The sequence below is a fragment of the Manis pentadactyla genome, chromosome 10, assembly GCF_030020395.1.
Source record: "Manis pentadactyla isolate mManPen7 chromosome 10, mManPen7.hap1, whole genome shotgun sequence".
In the NCBI taxonomy this organism is placed as follows: domain Eukaryota; kingdom Metazoa; phylum Chordata; class Mammalia; order Pholidota; family Manidae; genus Manis; species Manis pentadactyla.
Genome location: NC_080028.1, coordinates 62,697,813 through 62,718,094, shown reverse-complemented (window position 1 = coordinate 62,718,094; position 20,282 = coordinate 62,697,813). Strand labels below are relative to the sequence as shown.

Below are 20,282 nucleotides of genomic sequence, written 5' to 3'. Positions count from 1 at the left end.
GCTATGTGGGATTTTTAAAGAAAGATCTTGTTTGTCGTTTTGTAGTATGGATTCCTGTTGAGACCAGAAGTCAATTAGCATTATTACAGGAAAATCACTGACTAGTTATCTAAGTTTTTATATCATAAATATTTAGGGCATAGTCAAAGCAAATACTAATTTTTCTCATTTGGAATCAATGAAAACCATTATGATAAACAGAACACACAATTTGTTTCTAATCAGTCTTGAAAATCGCTGGCTAGTTAATTCTTATTTCCCTTCCCACATCTACAAATCTCTCCCATGCATAGAAGAAATGCACAGATGCCTAGGAATTGAAATTAAGAGAATTATGCTTCACCTTGACAGGGTTGCCAGGCATTCTGTATATTCAGGATATGTCCTATATTTAATGATTTTGTCCTGTGTACTGTATTGACTTTGTCAGGATGCCCTGAATATCCTATATTCATCTTTTTAAATTAAATTACAGAAATTTGACAATTAGAGCTATTTTTCAAATCTAACTGGGCATCCTGTGTTTGTTCGCTAAATCTGATTATCCTACACCTTGTCATCTTTTGTTAAAGTCTTTTAGTAGTTAAACCCATTTGTATATTTCCTAAGTATATTCCTTAAGTCCACTGTTATATCAGAAATGACCATTTTTTAGAATGAAATACAATTAGTATCATTTAGGACCACTGAACATGCTCAGATAACCGAGTCAGTTGGTATTTAGTCATTCCAGTCTTATATTGTCTCTTTATCTGGAATATATATATATATATATATATACACACATATACATTTTCCTTCTTCATTATTCATAGAAACATGTCCTGGAGATCTAATAAAATGTCATTGTTGAGTATCTCAGGGATGAAGAGTTATCTGAATAAATATTAAGATTTCTACGTTGAGGTCTCTGGCAAAAAAAAATAATGAATTAACTTACAGAACAATACCTGAAGGAGAACAGTTTGTTAGAGAAACAAGGAATATTCTTGTAGCTTCTGTTCAAAAGCCTGCTTCTACATATTCTTCACTGCCATCTGCCTTGGAGAAGTGCCATTGAATATATCAACTTTAGAACTTATAATTTTGTCTTCACAGTTATAGACTAGATAGACTTGTTTGGATCGCAAATTCTCATAGTGAAAACTTAATGATTATCAGTTGCATATCTAGAAGATAGATTGAACTGGCTTCTATTATAGACAAAAATGTTATTTTAAACAATCTTTCCTGAGTAGTAATTATAGCTAATATGGTAGATATTCTGTTGCAGCATCTCAGGTGTTTACCTTCTTGAATATTCAGAGTGGTTGAAAGAAGCCACCACATGCATATCTAAGTCTAGAAACTGAGGCAGTGGTTTCAGAGTGGGTATATGCACCCCAAGGAATGTACAGAATGATTCAGTGGGTTGTAGAAAGAAAATATTAGAGAAACTATTTATATTTAATTTAATCTTTCCCTTTCCTATTTCAAATATTGTAAATGTTTTATAATTTGCATAATATACAAATACAGCAGTACAAGTATCTAACTTATAAATAAATAAACTTCAGTGGAGATGTACTTTTTTTTTTACTTATAAGGATAAACAATGGAAAAAAAATGAAAATTACTAATAATTCTACCTGAAAGTTGAAGATGACTTTGGAGTATAGGTATAATCCAAGTGTTTTATTATCCATAATTCCAATATTCTAATAATTCTATTCTGTTATAAAGGTTTAGAAACTGAGAAGGGGGAAATAAAAGAGGTAAAGACATTGCTTTTTCTAATGTTTTAAATAACAAAAAAAATTTACTTTTGCTATACTTGATATATAACAGAGACTTAATTATCTCTCATAATGATTCCTACAAACACATTTACACAAATGAAAAATGATATAGTTCAAGAATGTCCCTTGAAATATTGTTTATAATAGCAAAAATAATTGAAAATAAATATCCATCATTAAAATATTTATCAATACATATTATAATTACCTAATATGTAAGTATATTCATGTTATAATATATGATTTATATAATTTATCATCTATAATATATAATTATTAAGTATTTATTATTTATGAAATCCACATTGTTACTCTAAGACAACAAGTTTTCCAAAATATAATGTGAAGTGGGATCAAAGACTTAAATGTAAGAGCTAAAACAATAAAACTCTTAGAAGAAAACATAGGTATAAATCTTCATGACCTTGGATTAGGCAATGATTTCTCAGTTATGACACCAAAAACACAACAACCAAAGGAAGAAGATATGTCCACATGAAATCTTGTACACAAACGTTCATAGCAGAGCCATACATAATAGCCCTAAATGGAAACAGTCCCAATGTCCATTAACGGATAAGTGAATAAATAAATGTGTTATATCCCTCCAATAGAATATACTATTCTATAAAAAGGAATGAATTACTGATAAATACTACAATATGGATGAATCTTGAAAACATTATACCAAGTAAAAAATGTCAGACACAAAAGGCCACAGGCTGAGTGAGCCCATCTGTGTAGGAAATGTCCACAATAGGCAAATTCATAGAAACAGAAAGTAAATTGCTGGCTTCCAGGGACTGGGGAGAGGGAAGAATGGGGAGTAACTGCTAGTTGGTAAGGAGTTTCTTTTTGGGGCAAGAAAAATATTATAAAAGTAAGTGTTGTGATGCTTATACAACTCAATCACTACAATTGAATTACAAACTTTTAAAGGTGAATTTTAAATTATATGAATTATATCTCAATAAGAAAGGGGAAAAGTATATTTTACTTTAATTTTATATCAAAAAGTTGATTTTTTTCTAGAAAATTAGTTGGGCATTGCTTTACCATTTTTTTTTTCACTTTATATGGTTGAAACATGCTAACTTAAAACATTTTTATTTAAGGAAAAGCAAAGGGATGTATTTCCTACACCAAATATAAAAGTGTCCTTATGTGATAAGTTTCAGTTCACTCTTAAGAATGTATTGTCATCTTGCATGCTAGAAATATTTATTTTTTACCAGTCCATCTGCTCCTTGGGCATAATATAAATAATAAAACACTGTGTCCAAAGTAAGAATTCTTTACTTTGCTTGGTATGTATGACATCTGCACATGGTGAATGGTTGTTCAGTATTCAGGGTTATCTTGCAGTTATTCTATCTGACAATAGATAAGAGAAGACCCAGAAATAAAACTGAATTGCTATGAATGGCATCAGATCAACAATTTCCAGTTATTTGAGGGGAAAGACTTATATTAACTATTGGCAGCTATATTCAATAATTTATATTTAAACATCTATCCTTGTACTAGGCATCACTGATAATACGATTGTGTATTCCATTGACAAGAATATGATAATAATGATCAGATCAAGTGCCCTCTCTTTATTTATCACTATCACAACTCTTCCTGGTGATGAAGGCCTTCCTTTCCCGTGAAAAGTAATGGTACTTTAAATGCAATCAGTGTCCACCACAGAGTAACCAAGAAAAGCAACTGGCTCTTCACTGGCCAAAAGGAAACAACTCCCTCCTCTGAAATTCCAAGGTGCAAGGCCGAAAGCCTAGCAGGCAGTCGTCATCCTGGTTTATCCCTAAAACATTCTAACTGATCAAAGCCCACAATGGCATTTCTGGAGGGTGCACTTTTAAATGAACACTGAAAAAACACAGGAAGGTGTATTAAAATAAATTACTCTACTTGGATAAACATTTGGGGAAACTTTGAATATAGCAAATTTTCATAATTTTGACTGAGTTCATTTTAGGTAAGGGTAGAATTTGATGTACTTGGGTTGATGACTTAAGATGTTTCTACCTTTTACAATGACCGAGAAGGACTTCAAAAAGCTTTCAAGTAAACATTCAATTTAATCTCTTTTTAAAATACCTACTTTCCATAAATGTGAAATTTTTCTTTGGGAAAATTTTATTTTATAAATGTTCCTATCCAATGATTTAAAGGAAGTTCAAGGATTCAGTATAAAGCAAAGTGCTCTTAAAAAGAAATAAATAACCTCTACCCTTTTAACTTCCTAGACATTACTCTATTCTACAACAAGCTACATAATATTCAGTTCACCTAGATTGGTTTATTTACTCATAGTTTGTCAAGTCTTCAAGATCAGAGACCATGTCTTATTAACTTAGTCCAACCCCACTCCCCAGGGCCTAGAAGGATTTCTAAAAATAGTAGGCACTAGTAAATTGCTGTTGAGCTAAGTTCATGGCAGCTTTGTGGTTAAGAATGACATTTCAGGAATCACATTACCTGTGTTCACATACCTTACTGTATGACTTTTTGTATGTTACTTATCATAATTAGTTTCTCCATTTATAAAATGGGGGGAAAAAAGACCATTTTTCAAAAAATTTTGTAGGAATTAAGTGAGATAATACAAGTAGACCACCTCTTGCAAGTTTAATTAATGTTAACTGTCATCATTATCATTATTAGCATTTATTACATTTCATTCCAACATTACATTATTGTGACATTATTTGCCACATAACCACCTTAGGAGGATGGTACTTATCATCCCAGGGCCAGCTGGCCAACTCCTGTTACTCCAGGAGTTGAATGCACAAACTAAGTCAGGACTCCTACTTGACTCGAGTTAGAGGAAAGATGGCATCAGTGAAAATCAGTACTTTCTCTTCTCTTCCTTCTCTTTTCCTGCAACTTCAGCCACTGCTTACCCAGAGGGGGCAGAAATGAAATTTGCACTCTGACTGCAAACATATAAAAAGCAGAAGTTCCAAACAGATTCTTGGGGAAGAGAAAAATACCCTTAATAGATAATGGAGTATGTGTGTGTATGTGTGTGTATGAAGAGATCTTAATTAAATTTAGTATCTATCTGAGAGAGACTGAAAAACATACCTTGAAGGTAGAAGCAATGCAGGTCATCATAACAACTCAGAGATGTATTAAGAAAATTTGTCACCATGAATACATTTACTAGGAAATTTGCTGCCTATTGCTAAACAGGCAGAGTGATAAAAATATATGGAATGTTGAGCTGTGTGATAAAATGGTTCATATTTTCATTCATGAAGCCCATGGCAAAAATGTACTATTACTAACAACTGTTCTTTTTGTCTTATATGATATTATTATCTTAAATTTCAATTGTTATGTAAATCTACATACATGTTGACTACAAAATTTTCTGTAGATGTCCCACCAGATGCAAATAATCAGAGCTGCCACTGTCTGTGGGTCTCTGTACATATACTGAAGCTTAATAGCTTCTGCCATTTAAAAACAGTCCCTCTAGGAAATGGTTTTGATGCTTATAGCCCATTCAGTTCTTTTTTCTTTCTTTTTTAACCAACAAAATTTTTATTAAATTTTTAACAAACAGACACTTTATCATTAAAGTGATGTTGTGATAAAATTATAACAAATATTGATTATAAGGTCTTGACAAATTTTTCACCACTCTCTATAATTACAGAACATTTTCCTCACCCAGAAGGAGACCCCATACCTATTATCATTCACTCCCAAATTCCCTGCTCCTCAACCCCTAGCAACTACCAATCTACTTTCTCTCTCTATGGATTGGACATTTCACATAAATGAAATCATGAAATATGTGACTTCCTCTGTCTGGTTTCTGTTACTGAACATAATGTTTTCAAAGTTCATTCATATTGTTGCATTTATCAGTACTTCTTTCCTTTCTGTGGCTGAATAATATTACATTGTATGGATATGCCGCATCTTGTATATCCATTCATCAGTTGGTAAACATTTGGGTGGGTTGTTTCCAGTTTTGACTATTATGAATAATGTTGCTATATGCATTCATGTACAAGTTTTTGTGTGGACATATGCTTTTAATCTCTTGGGTATACACCTAGGAGTAGAATTGCTTGGTCAGATGGTAACTATAGGTTTAACTTTTTGAGGGACTGTCAAACTGTTTTTCCAGAGCAGCTACACCATTTTACATTTCCTCCAGCGAGTATGAATTTGATTTCTCATATCCTCACCAACACATTATTGTCTTTTTATTGAAAGCCATCCTAGCAACAGTGAGTGGTATCTCCTTGTGGTTTTGATTTCATCATGCCTAATAATGTTGAACATCTTTTCTTATTTATTTCTGGATTTTCAATTCTATTCTGTTGATCTATATGTCTGTCTTTATGTTAATGCTGATGTTTTGGTTAGTGTAGTTTTGTAGTAAATTTTGAAATTAGGAAGTATGAATCCTTCAACCTGGTTCTTTTTCAAGATTATTTTGGCTTTAAATTTCCATGTGTTTTAGGATCAGCCTATCAATTTCTGCAAAAAATCCAGTGGGGTTTTTGACAGGGATTGCACTGACTCTGTAGATATATTTCAGGAGTATTGCCATCTTAATAATAAATCTTCCAATAATAAACATGGTATGTCTCTCCATTTATTTGGGTCTTCTTTAATTCAGTAATAGTTTGTAGTTTTGTGTACAACTCTTACACTGCTTGCAAAACTTATTCTTAAGTATTTATTCTTTTTGATGATATTGTAAATAAAATTGTTTTCTTAATGTGGTTTTCATATTATTCATTGCTAATATATGGAAATACAATTGGTTTCTTCTACTGATTTTGCATTATGCAACCTTGTGGAACTAGACTATCACTTTAAATATTTTTTTGGAGTTTTCTATATATGAGATCATGTCATCTGCAAATAGAATAGTTTTATTTCTTCCTTTCCAATCTAGATTTTTTAAATCTCATTATCTTGTCTAATAACCCTGGCTAGAATCTCTAGTACAATATTAAATAAAAGTGGTAAGAGCAAACATCTTCGTCTTGTGCGTGATATTAGATGGAAAGTTTTGAATCTTTCACCATTAACTATGATGCTAGCTGTAGGTTTTTTTATAAACATACATTTTATCAAGTCAGAGAACTTGCCTTCTACTCCCAGTTTGAGTGCTTCTATCATCAAAAAATGTTGCATTTTGTCAAATGCTTTTTTCCATCTGTTGAGATGATTGTGTGGTTTTTATCCTCTACTATTTTAATATGGCTTATTACATTGTTTTATTTTTGCATATTGATCTGACCTTGCATTCCTGGAATGAACCTCATTTGGTCATATAATCTTTTTTATATGTTGCTGAATTTAGTTTGTTAGTATTTTGCTGAGGATTTTTACATCTACATTCATATTGATATTGAGCTGTGGTTTTCTTATAGTGCCTTTAGATTTGAGGGTAATATTCATTTCATATAATGAGCTGGAAAGTGTTTCCTTCCCTTCAGTCTTTTGAAAGTGTCTGTGAGGATTGGTGTTAATATTTCCTTAAACATTTGGTAGAATCCACTAGTGAAGACACTTAGTCCTGGACTTTTCTTGTGGTAAATTTTTTAATTGAATTTTTAATTTAATCTCCTTATTTAATATAGATCTATTTAGATTAGTCTATGGATTATCTATTCATATTGAGTTAGTTTCAATAGTTTATGTCTTTCTAGGAATTTGTCCATTTCGTTTACATTATCTAATTTGTCTTTTATCCAGCTATTTATAGTATTACTTTATAATCCTTTTATTTCTTTAAAGTGGATAGTGATATCCCTTCTTTCATTCCAAATTTTAGTTGAATCATGTCTTATGTCATTTTCTTGGTCAGTCTAGCTAAAAGTTTGTCGCTTTTGTTGTTCTTGCCAAGAAACCAACTTTTGGCTCCATTGATTTTCCTCTTGATTTCTTATTCTCTGTCTCATTTATTTCTGCTCTAATTTTTATTATTTCTTTCCTTCAGTTTGTTTTGGGTTAGTTTGCTCTTCTTTTCCCATTTTCTAAGTTTCAGTTAGAAAAAGATTTGAGATCTTTCTTCTTTTTTAATGTAAGAAGTTACGGCTATAAATTCCTCCTCTAAACACTGCTTTCACTACATCCTGTAAGTTTTGAAATGTTGCATTTTCTTTTTTGATTCATCTCATAGTATTTACTAATTTCCCTTGTGGTATCTTCTTTGACCCATTGGTTATTTAGAATCATGCAGTTAATTTTAACATATTTGTGGATCCCAAATTTTAGGTGGATAAAATATCTCTGGTCCTTGTCTAAGATGATGTCATTTGGTTCTGAACCATTCGTTTATCCTTAGTTTATTTTTCAACTGGCTACACGAAGATCCAAATCAGATTGGCTACTTTTTTGTAGCATGGTTGAGATTATGATTGTGGAATACCTTCAATATGTCTACAACTGCATATAAATACTATTGCAAATTTAAAGAAAAAATACTTGATTAACTATATTTCTAAAGCTCTTACTCTATTCCTATTCATCACAACATAGTTCCATGCATGCAAGTACTTCCAAAGTGTCCATTTATGCTAATATGAATATGCACTCCATGCTTAAGAATTTGTGAAAGGGCAAGAGGAAGAAGTTTATCAATCTTTTTTTTTAAAGGAGAGAAATTGTATAGGCTGCTGCTGCTTAGCAGAGTCCTCTAAGTAGTCAAGTTTTCTCTCTTCAATTATTAGTTTCTGAGAAATACTATCAGCATTCACTCTAGCTGCAGCCAGAGGTGAAATCATTGCCTAACTACAGTTTTGCAGTTAAATTCTCTGACCTACAGTATTATCAATATCACTTATGTTGCTTTATACCTATTTTTCATATTGTACTACTGAGGTATAAAATTGTACTTCCATTACTATTTAAGACTAAGAAAACAGTCTTGAATTAAAAAGTGACTCAATTTCCCCAAAGATTGCAGAATTCATATTAAATATTGGGCTACACAACCAGATGTTAAAAAAAAAGAAAAGCTAAAGAAGCTTAGCTGAGAAGTTCTATGTTTTTCGATGATTCACATTTTTAGCTGAGCTCTATCAATTATTGTAATCACGTGTGTCATTTCTGGTCTTGAAAGAAATTAATATATTTAATTTAGTTGTAATGTTCAGTACTAAAAGTTCTTTGGTAATTGCTTAAAGATATAAAGCATTCTTAATTGTATTGTGCTATTTAAGAAATATTGTATATGTGTGTGTTTGAATATATATATATATATATTTGCTAAAAATTCAAAGAAAGATAACTTATTTCAGAAAGAATGGTTTACTCATTCAGACTTATTAATGTTTCTTCAGCCTCTTTTTTCTTAACTAACTTTATAAAATTGGAAAAACTAAACTTGGAAACTAAAATTAGAGCTATCATTTTGTTCTTTTGTTACAAAAGAAACAGCCTCCTCATTATGAGTGACAGTCAAAACAATACCAAATGCCAAAAAAGAGTAAAAACTAATCATATTTAGCTACAAGACAGGGCACTACCTTTTTTTCTTTTTTAGGAACAAAGTCACCATAGCTTTTAAGATGTTAAGTCTCAGACCAGACTTCATTGATATTTAAATAAGATTCAAACTACATATCAACAGTGATGTTTACTGTATCTGGATAAGAGTGGCTTCTCCCTTCTCAGTTTTCAAACTTCAGTCTACAATGAACCCCCACTTTTATTTTCAGAAGGATTGGAAAAGCCATCTAAGCGTAGTAATTACATATAGCATTACCCTAGCCAATTTATTTGCAACCATTCATTCATGCAGACAACAAAAATGTTGCTTTTCATGTGTTGCTTTCTAGACACAGAGGAAGAATTAAAGTCAAAATCTTTGTACTCCAGGCACACTTTAGGGTAAATCATTTCTACTAAATATGATAAATTGGAGCCATATATTGTAAGAGATTTCAAAGGAATTTGGGGAATTGGATCTGGAAGGCCTGGGGCAAGCTCATTTCAGACATAGCAAACAGAGTTGCAGGTTGATTGGCCTGCCTGGAGCACATGTTTAGATAAGGATGTGATAGGAGGTGAGGCTGGAATAGATAAGAAAGCATCTTATGTCCAAGTGCAGCTATTTGTGAGTTTTAGTATTGTGCTCAGACCTCTTTGGGGGAAATCTGGAAGAAAACATTGGACTGGGAGATTTTACAGTTACAGAAGCTTGCTAGGGAGCTGCTGCAAAGGTCTGAACAAGACATGAAGATGGTCTGAGCTCATTCAAAGTTAATGAACTCTAGGGGCCAGTCTAAATGCCTCTTCCACACTCATGTGTCCAGTGACTTCTCCAAACTCAGAGATTTTGAGTTTGTTCTTAAAATGCCTTAATCTAAAAATAATAATGCAAATGCACAAATATTTAGATAAAAGACTTTTCATTTGCAGTCTTGTCTATAATGGTGAAAAAGTGAAAATAACTTAGTGTTCCAAAATAAAGTATGAGTTAAGTAAATGGTGATACATCCATTCAAATGGAATATTACAGAGTGTTTGAAAATAGTACTTAAATAAATTTGAAGACATGAAAAGACATTGATGTATACTTAAATAAAAAGCAAGTCATAAAAGAATATGTAGAGTAAAAAAATCGGTTTTATTATATATATATGAAGACTTGAAGAACATATACATTAAATATTATTAGCAGTTATTAGCAGCTTTTTTAGTTTATTATTAGTTTTAGTGGTACTCTAAGTGCTACTTAGAGTAGTTAGTATTAATTAGCAGTTACTCTAACTGTTGGTATTATGAGACATTTTTCTATGTTTTGTTATATTGTTTCTACAGTGAATATGTATCACTTTTTAATTGTAAAGAAAGTTATTAATTTTAAGAACATGAGGTTAGAATTTTAAGGGCTTGAGGTATGAAAAATGGTCGCCACTTAGATGACCACTGATTTTGCATATGTAACACTGCTACTGACTCTTCGTTATTACCCAACTTTCCCAAAATCACCTCCTTCAAATATTTATTAGTGTATATGCCATATAGCTCACCCACAGCCTTACTATATACATAGAGTGAAATAAGAATTAACACACTGTTATTAATTACTATCATCATTCACATATGTGTATTATATGCCAAGTACTAGGCTAGAAAGGTTCACTTTTAACTTTCAAAATGTGAATCAACCCTGTGAGTTCTGTTATTAATCCTATTTTCAGATTAAGGGGCCTGAGGCCAAAAGAGCTAAAGTGAAGTGCAGAACATTGATTTAAACTAGATCCAAGTCTGTGATCAAAGAACAGTGTAACAAATTCAATTGGTGTTAAATGTTAATAATAGAAGAAGAGTGTAGTAAATTTTGCCTCCTTCTACATATAATAGGTCAGATATTGTATGAATTCAAAATTTTTCATTTAATCACTCAAATGGGAGAGCAACATTCTACCTAGCGAAACAGGTGCTCTCAAGCAGAGAAATCAATCATTTGCTGTACTAGAATGTTCTCTCTGTTATAAAATGATATGATTGTCTTTTTGTTTTAGAGTGAAATTCATTTATCGTCTTCCTGGGCCCATGCATTTTATACTTATTATATTTCTTCCCCACAGGATTTCCTCTGGGAAATTTTACTACGGATGGTCACAATACCTGTTCATTTATTTCAGCTCCTAGAAATTCTTAACACTACATCCACGTCACGTCAAACTTCCCAAGAACTTTGAATTCAAGTCACAATTTAACTTTCCTAGCATTCCATATCTTCTTTTTCTTTTTAATTTTGCCCCCTTATCTGACAAGTGATCTAGAAAGTGGATTAGAACTATATATAATTTATCTGATGGTAAAGAGATGGAGAGAAACATCAAACTACTCATTAAATACCATTACCTCTGGAACTTAAGATAGAGTCCAGAGTAGCAAAGAACTGAGGAGGTCAGTTGATCAGCACAGAGCAAGAAATTCTCTCTGCATTTCACCACTGTTTTCTCCCTTGTTATTCAAATGAGAATGAACTTTTTGTTTTGTTTTGTTTGCTTTTTCTTTCTTTTTAATTAGAAGTCCCCTAGAGAACTAAATACTAGATAACTAAATACATGGACAAATTGAATGTGCAAATAAGAAATAACAAGTTGGGGGTGCAGGGGCTTAAGCTCACCTTTACAATCAAGCCAGGACTGTCAGATTTGTGATCATTATGATGACAGAACACAAGGAGGGAAGTTTGGACTGAAGGCCTTAGAACTCAACACTTCAGACCATAAAAGGACTTCAAATTAAACTTCTAACTTCTCACTCTGTAGGATTGGCTGTGTATACAAATAAAGACAGCCCTGAGCAAATTATTTTTTTTTACAGGAAAAATAAAAGGGAAGAACGTTGAAAAATCTCTCAAAGATCAAATCTGTTTGCTCTCACTCAGTATTAAATTCTTCTTTTAATCTCTAGATATATATTTTTCCATTCTTATTTCTTCAAGATAAGCAGCTGCCACAATTTCCCATTGAAACTTGTTTTCATAATCTGGTAGTTTCAAAAGTAAATCTTTCTGGATATAAGCAAAGTGATCATTTGTCTCATTTTATTCTCTGACTCTCATTTCCAATCCATATTGGGTATGAAATGAGTTGCCAGGCTTGAAGTCTCATTGTTCTTGGTGGTCAAGATCCTGCAAGAAGCGCAACCATACCTGCGGATTAGATAAAGCCCGTGGCCACAGTGCTGGAAACTGTAGTCTTTCTAAAATCCAGCTTCTAAAACCAGGATATAGCTTCAACTATCAGGAAAATAAATGTCTAGTTTTGAGTTACTCTAACACTCAATTGTAATATTCTTGTATTTTTCATTGTGTTTTCTTTCCACCTCTTGGTCATTAGGAACACTGATGCAGAACTGAACAATTTCAACAGAGAAATGTTTATGTTCTCTTGCTGAAATGGATATGTGGCTCTGGCTCATAATATTTATACATGTTTTCCTTTTTACTTAATTGTAATTGCCATGCTGTTTATTGCATTCCATTTACCTCCCCTTAAGAATTTGCTTTTTCCTTCAATTGTTTGCATTGGTATCTTTTGAATTTCCTCCCTCTTCTTTATTTTCTGGCATAAATAATAACTGGTGGTACAGCAGAAGCTTGATAAAGCTTTTTATTATGTTCCCTTTTGTCCAACGGCAATCATAAGGCATAAAAAAATGTCTAACAGTTTGTCCAAGGTTACATAATAAGGGAAGCAAAGTTTTCAATATGAGTTGTGTTCTAAAGTTTCCTACATTCTGTTTCCATTGAAGGTCCAGGTCTCCTATTATTTCTGTTGATTTTTTTTCCTCTAAATCCTTTAGTTTTTTTCTGTATCTTAGTTTGAATTTTTTCTTAACTTCATATGTTTGTTTTGTTTCTGAAATGTCTTGGATTCCATTTTTACTTCTTATCATTTTGCCTTACAGATGCTGTGGGATAAGTTCACCTTCTCTTTTTTCACTTGACTCCTATTTTCTCTTCCAGATTATTAGTCAGTGATAGTTAACACCTAATATTCCCATAATATAAAACACATCTTTCTCTAGATCATTTGGTAAATCGTGTTAGAAACATTGATAACCTATTTGGGGGAGAAAAAACCTAGATGATTCTCACCTTCACCATGCCCAAAATAAATTACAAATAAAAGATTAACTTTTAAAAAAATCTAAACTTCCAGAATTCCTATGTATTAAAGAAATACAAGAAACCACAAAAGAAAAGATTAATCTGTTGAGCTCAACATAAATATAACTTTTTAAAAATCTTTAGTATTCTAAGGCAACAGTAAATCACATAGATGCAACAGGTATGTTTGAGAAATAATTAATATCTTTTTTTAAATTAAAGTATCATTGATATACAACCTTATGTTGGTTTCAAATATACAACACAGTGATTCAACGGTTACCCATATTATTAAATCCTCACCCCCTCTACTGGGGTTACTATCTACCAACATACTAAGATGTTACAGAATCACTGACTATATTCTCCATGCTGAACTACCATCTCCATGATGGGCTTATATGGTGATTGCAAATTATTGTGCCCCTTTATCCCCCTCACCCTTCTTCCCCAACCCATCCCAACCCCTCTTCCTTGGTAATCAATAGTCCCTTCTTGGTCTATGAGTCTACTGCTATTTTGTTCCTTCTGTTTTGCTTCATTTTTATACTCCGCAGATAAGTGAAATCATATGGTACTTGTCTTTCTCTGCCTGGCTGAGAAATAATTAATATCTTATATATCATAGTGATCAATAGTAAATACACTAATGCCACTATTTAAACATTAGGAAAGAACATAAGTAGACCAAGGTAAGGACCAACAAATGAACAAAAGTCATATGAGAATATATTTATTCTCATCTCTAACCAAAGAAATAAAAATTAAAATAAGTCACTGCTGTTACTGCCTGTAACAGCAAAAGATTAAGTCAGCTTAAGTGCTAGTGAAGTTTATATGACCGAGCGATTTTAATTCCATTTTTAAAACTTCTAAATTTTACAGATTTTTCTACAATGAATATGTTACTTTCATAATGAAAAAAATTAACACTTTAAATTATATATGGATGTGTATTTAATATCTTCTCTCCAAGTCCAAGACAGGTCTGAGAAATATACAAGTTTTTAAATTGACTCTACTGATTGGATTTCCTAATTTACTATATTTCAATTAACCTAAATATGTATGTTCCTTGAAAATAAGAATTAACAAAAGCAGAGATTTTTCCAAGTCAGTGACATCCATGGTAATATTTCATGGCCAGGAGAGGAGAGTACTTACAATAAGGGCTGTTTTATGGAAAATGCACTCTGGAAGGTCAACAGCCTGTGTAAGTTTAATTCCATTATTGAACTTTGAGACATTGTAGGGGGTGTTGAGGTGAGGTGTTTTGGAATTGTTTAGGGTTCAGAGGAAATAGTTTTGCCATAATAAATGGAAGCTTTAAGATAAATAGGTTATCAAGGAGGATGTATTTTTCTTTAGTGTAGATTCTGTCCATTGATTTCAAAATGTTAATCTCAGTGTAAAGAATTGATGAGTTTTTGTGAAGTTCCCTTATAGCAGATCCCTTAGAGAAGCAGAAGATAAGAGTTATGTAGGACTTCATTAACTATTATCCAAGTTTAATTATAGCCAGGCATCATTTTTTATAAGCAGTTTACTTACACTCTCTTATTAATCCTTGCAATAACCCTCCAAAGTAGGTACACTTAATTATACATTTCACAAAAGAGGGAAGAATTTAGACACAGTGAGGCTAACTAGCCTGACCAAAGGCCCATCACAGGGTATGAGAGAGAGGATTTGAACCCAGACAAGCAGTGACTCCCAACTCCACACAGGACATTGGAGAGCCTGACCTAACCTGCCTTCCAGACCCTTGCTTCTGGGGGGCAAAGCAGAAAAAGCTTGGTTTATATTTTACAACTTAGATTGAATCTTCACTCCACTATTGTGTTTCTAAATTAGCCATTTCTTCACCTTAAAATGGGAGAAAGTAATAACCTCAGAGAGCCACCGTGAGACACCATGTGTGAAAGTGCTGAGAGCAGTGTTTGGCAAATCATAGATGTTTGATAAATATTAGTTTCCTTTCTTCCTTCCCTTTTCAGACAAATGTCCTTCTTCCTTACTGAGTCAGTTTGCATAAAAATGCTTCTGTAGCTTTCAATTTATCACAAAATCCTTAGAAAATTCACTCACAAGTTTGAATGCTGCTTAGACATAGAATCTCAGAGTTTTTTAATCCCCCCAGGCTTGGGGAGGGTATGCTGTATATGACCTGATGGTCTGCATTCTCTTTTAAGGATTGGAGCAGGCTTTTGAAAGTCTTGTTTCTATCTTGTTTCTCTCCCATCTCTAATACATAACCCTGCCCCAATTCCAAAATACATTTTTATACAACTGAACTCTAGCCCAAACTGACATTTCTCAAAGTTACCTTCTCATTTCCTGTTCCCACACTTCTTCTCCTGCCAGGCTCTCTCTGAAATAACTTTAATACCAAATTTTGCCTGTTGAACTTTTACCTTCAAAGCCGACCTTGGACACCTCCTCCGTCAGGCAACTGCGCTGATCCCTTGGACGGAGGCGTCCTTGCTTCCTCCCAACCCGTAGCCCTGAGTGTCACTCAACTGACAGATTCAGATTGAGCCTTCGGGGACTGAAAACTGACTGACTGGAATGTAGGTTTAAAATGATGTCTGATGAGCAATCCCTCAAGCAGCCTCCTTTAACTCCTTACTTAAGTATCTATGAAATCAGCAAAAAACAAATTTTCATGAACACTCTAAACACTGACAGTAATAGACAACCTGGTACCAGAATCAGAATTGACAAACTTTAAAAACTGCCTTCCCACCGAAATGGGTTAAAACTCTCCGCCTGAAAGTAGAACCACTCCTTGCTCCTCCTCAGCTGGTTCCCCCCTCCTCAGAAACACCAGAGGCCTGTCAGTCATCACCAGCAGTCACGCCCCCCACCCCCCCAAAAAAGAGTGGGTGGAGAAACGTCCCTCTGTCAGAAAGGTGATACTTTATGGGTACACAGAATGCTATCCCCTAACTCCTAATACAGTGATTCAAAAGAGTTAAAAATGATAGGAACTGAAAAAGGTGTTTCAAGAATATGCCCTGCCCCCCCAAAAAATAGAAGATATGTCAATATTAATTTTTTAGAAAGTCAGATGTGAGAGGAGGGTGAATTGGATGAGGATTATCAAAGGGTACAAACTTCTAGTTATCAGATAAGTAAGTACTAAGGATGTGAGGAACAACATGAAGATAGCTGACACTATATGGCTTATTTGAAAGTTGTTAAGGGAGTATGTCTGAAAGTTCTCGTCACAAGGAAAAAAAATGGTTTTTTTCCGTATATATATATGAGAGGATCAGTGTTGACAAAAAGCAGTGGGAATGATTTCACAACATACGTAAATCAAATCATTATGTTATAAGCCTTAAACTTACATGGTGCTCTAAGTCAATTACATCTCAGTGAAACTGTGCGGGGGGAGTCAGATGTAAGGCCAGACATAAAATCAATGAGAAAGAACATAGTATGTATAAAATTTACAGTGATGATATATTTATTTATAATTATGAATCTCTTCAAAGAACAATGGCTGAAGTATTTCAAGTAAAAACTTAACAATATAAGGACAAATAACAAATGCACTTACTATGGAAGACTCACATATATTAGGCTTTGAGAAATCCAATAGGAAAAAAGTAAGAAAAAAAGATTGAACTAAAATATTTAATAATATATAATAATACAAATTTCTGAAAATAAATGAAAATGTGTATATGTTCATATATTATATATATATCAATAGATATAGAGATAATCAAATTAGTTGCCCCAAAAAGCCTCTTATGAAGTAGTCAGAAAAATTTATCATAATATTTTTCTCAAGGAAAAAATATCAAGAAATTCCAAACATTAAACTCCATCCATTCCCTGAATTCCATGTAGTGTAACTAGAAATTAATAAGGGAAATAAAGTGTTCAAAGACTTAAATAACCATCAAGCCAAAGTAAGATTTAAAAACTACAATTACATACTATTTGGTAATTAACAAAAATTGTATTATTACATGTCAAATTACAGAATAGCACCAAAACTGCAACCAGAAGATGATTCATAGAAAAAATAGAAATGACATATGTTTTTCAAGGGTTTTTTTGTTGATGTTCTAATAAATTTCCATAGTTTAAAACTAGGCTCTAGCTACTTGAATATTTCCTGATATAGTACTTAATAATAAGCATGTAAAACACTATTCAAATGAAATGCTATGCTGGCCTTAGTATCACTCTTACTGTCTTTGCACACATTTGTTTTAACCTGTTTTTCCCTGCTTTCCATATCCTTGGGACACCAACTACTTGGCACCATATATAATCATCTGACATGCATTTAAGGCCCCTTTAAATTTAACAATTCTTGTGAATACAGTCTGACTTTGACCCTCAGTCTTGCACCTGCTATTTTATAGTTACTGCTTGTTTCCACTTAGCTAATGTTACTGGTAAAAGGCACTTACACCTCTATCCAGACACAAGGGGCCCTTTATAAGTTGGAAGAGCCCCACCTCACGTCCTAAAAGAAGAGGGAAATTATAGACAGAAAATAAATGTAACTCAGCATAAGAGTCTGTAATCACTATGGTCCCTTATGAGTTTGTCACAGAGTTAAATACATACATTCTCATGCAAATACACATACATATACACACACACACATACACATATATATGTATAGGTATACACAAATGGTGAATACAGACATCTTTTAGGGATTCACTCAGAAGTTATAAAAATATGTATTTTTAAAGTTTTAGATTCTGTTTCACTCAGAAGTCATAAAAACAATATACATTTTTAAACTTTTAAATTCTATTTCAATGGCAATAATTTGAACTAAAGTAGATAATGTTTTTCCTTTGAGCTTCTTTTGTCCAATATATTGATGTCAACCATATTAGGTTGCTATATGATTCACATACTGGGCTCTCAGACATACATATATATATATATATATATATATATAAAGTTGGTTTATGATTTCTCAATTCAAAAGTGATGTTCACTTTTCCTTAAATCTTTCACTTAGTATTATTAGCCATCCTATTATTTCTAAGAAGTATACCCATAAATAAATTATAGAGTGTTTTCTCAGCTTACAGTTATTTCCAACAATAAAGCCATCAGTTTCCTGCATAGAAACTATGAGTAGTTACTAAAGTCAACTATGGGTAGTTGCTAAAATCAACTATGGTACCATAAGAGAAAAAGACATTTGGTCTTTATTCCTGCAAAAGTTCTCACTGAATTGGGTGTATGTACAGAAAGACAAATTTGTGCCATCAAAATAATTCATGTATTTAAACCTAATTACATTCTTCTCCAACGTTAGACGTGGGTCCAACGTATCCCTTACCCTGGACATGAGCAGCTTGGGGAATGTCGAACCATTTGCGGCCATATCAACCCCACAGGAGAAAGTAGCAATGGAGTACCTGCAGTCAGCCAGCCGGGTTCTTACAAGGTCACAGCTGAGGGGTGTCGTGGCGAGTTCACATTTACTCCAAAGTGAATTCATGGTGAGCCTGCTGTTTATTGTTCCCTCTTCAGTACATATTTTGATAAACTATACACCAGAGGCACATACTAACATGGCAGAGCCCTTCACTGAAGCAGCTTACAGTGAATAATGGTTATGGTTGAAAAGGTTAAGTGCAAGGGTTTTAGGTCTACCGTACACCTCATCAACTATTGGTAAGTGTTCAAACTAGAATTGGATAACGAAATTGAGTGAGAGAATGTAGGAGCTGGCCAGGAAGTGGCAAGAACAAGGTGGGCACAGAAGGGGTGCTCCAGGGGGAAGAGCAGCCGTGCTCTCCATTTGGGGAATTTAGCTGTCCCGTTTGACTGGAGCGTTGAGATTAAGGTGGGAAGTGACAAAGTTGAGCCTCAGAGTTGTAAAATAAACCAGGTCTTAATACATATTTAAGAGTTTGGACTTTATCTTATCTTCTAAAAAAGTCACAGTCTTCAGTGGAGTGAGCATTAGAAGGGGCTACATTGGAAGCTCTTGAGATAATCCAGTGGACACAGTGATGGTGGTCTAACCTAAGATAGCAGCTGTGAAAATGGGGTGAATCTAGGGGACTCTGTAAGATATGAGCTGAATTGGAGAAGAAAAAAAGAGAAGTCAGGGTTGATACCCCAGTTTTTTTACTTCAGCAACGTATGCATTTAGTGACCTTTGATGAAATAAGGAACACAGGGGAAGACCAAATGTGGGCTCAAAACCATGGTTAAATTTAGCTAAAATCATGTGACTATCATTAACACTATTATCAGTGTTACTAGTGATAACTTAATTTGTGAAAGCACATTTCTACCCAGAGAGCATGGAGATAGAGTAGACCTTTTTAAGTCTAATTGTTGCACAAGGGGAATATTCATTTTATAGGTCACTTGCATTTTAACTCAGTTGTACATCTTAAGTCATGTCAAGTATACCTGACCATCCTAGGGTCTGTTCAGATATTTGCAACTATTCTAATGGTGAAGGATCCAGCAGTGAATTAGATCTACTAGGAGTCTCATCAACTATTAAGCATTCAAAATAAAACACAAACGTGCAGTTTTTAAAATTAGACTTTGTAGTGTGTATACACAGAAAATGAGATCTAAAGAAATGAAAGAAGCAGTCAGTGATCACAAAGCTAGCCAAAGTGACACCTAGTATTCTTTTCTAGCTTTTTGTTCTTTACAATAAGCTCTTAATACAACCTGCTTCCCAGAAAGGAAAGATGAGGCCAATATGGAGTGCCCAGGAAAGAGGCAGTGCTGGAGGGTGACAATCCTCAGTGTGCATCTGAAAACAGGATGGAGCAGGCGAGAAATAAACCTACGGCCTACTCCGTGGCTTTACCAAACCACACCGACTTGTTTGGCATTACCAAACATGAGTATGTGCT

General features: G+C 33.4%; 1 protein-coding gene across 6 annotated transcripts in view; it reads left to right on the top strand.

Annotated features, from left to right (window-relative positions):
* PTPRR (protein tyrosine phosphatase receptor type R) overlaps positions 1-20,282 on the top strand; it is a 224,182-nt gene that overhangs the window by 157,524 nt on the left and 46,376 nt on the right. For all 6 annotated transcript variants that reach the window (XM_057486872.1, XM_057486871.1, XM_057486870.1 and 3 more), the window contains one exon: positions 18,710-18,896. In XM_057486872.1, the coding sequence (XP_057342855.1) occupies positions 18,710-18,896 (187 nt within the window). The remainder of the gene's footprint in view (positions 1-18,709; positions 18,897-20,282) is intronic.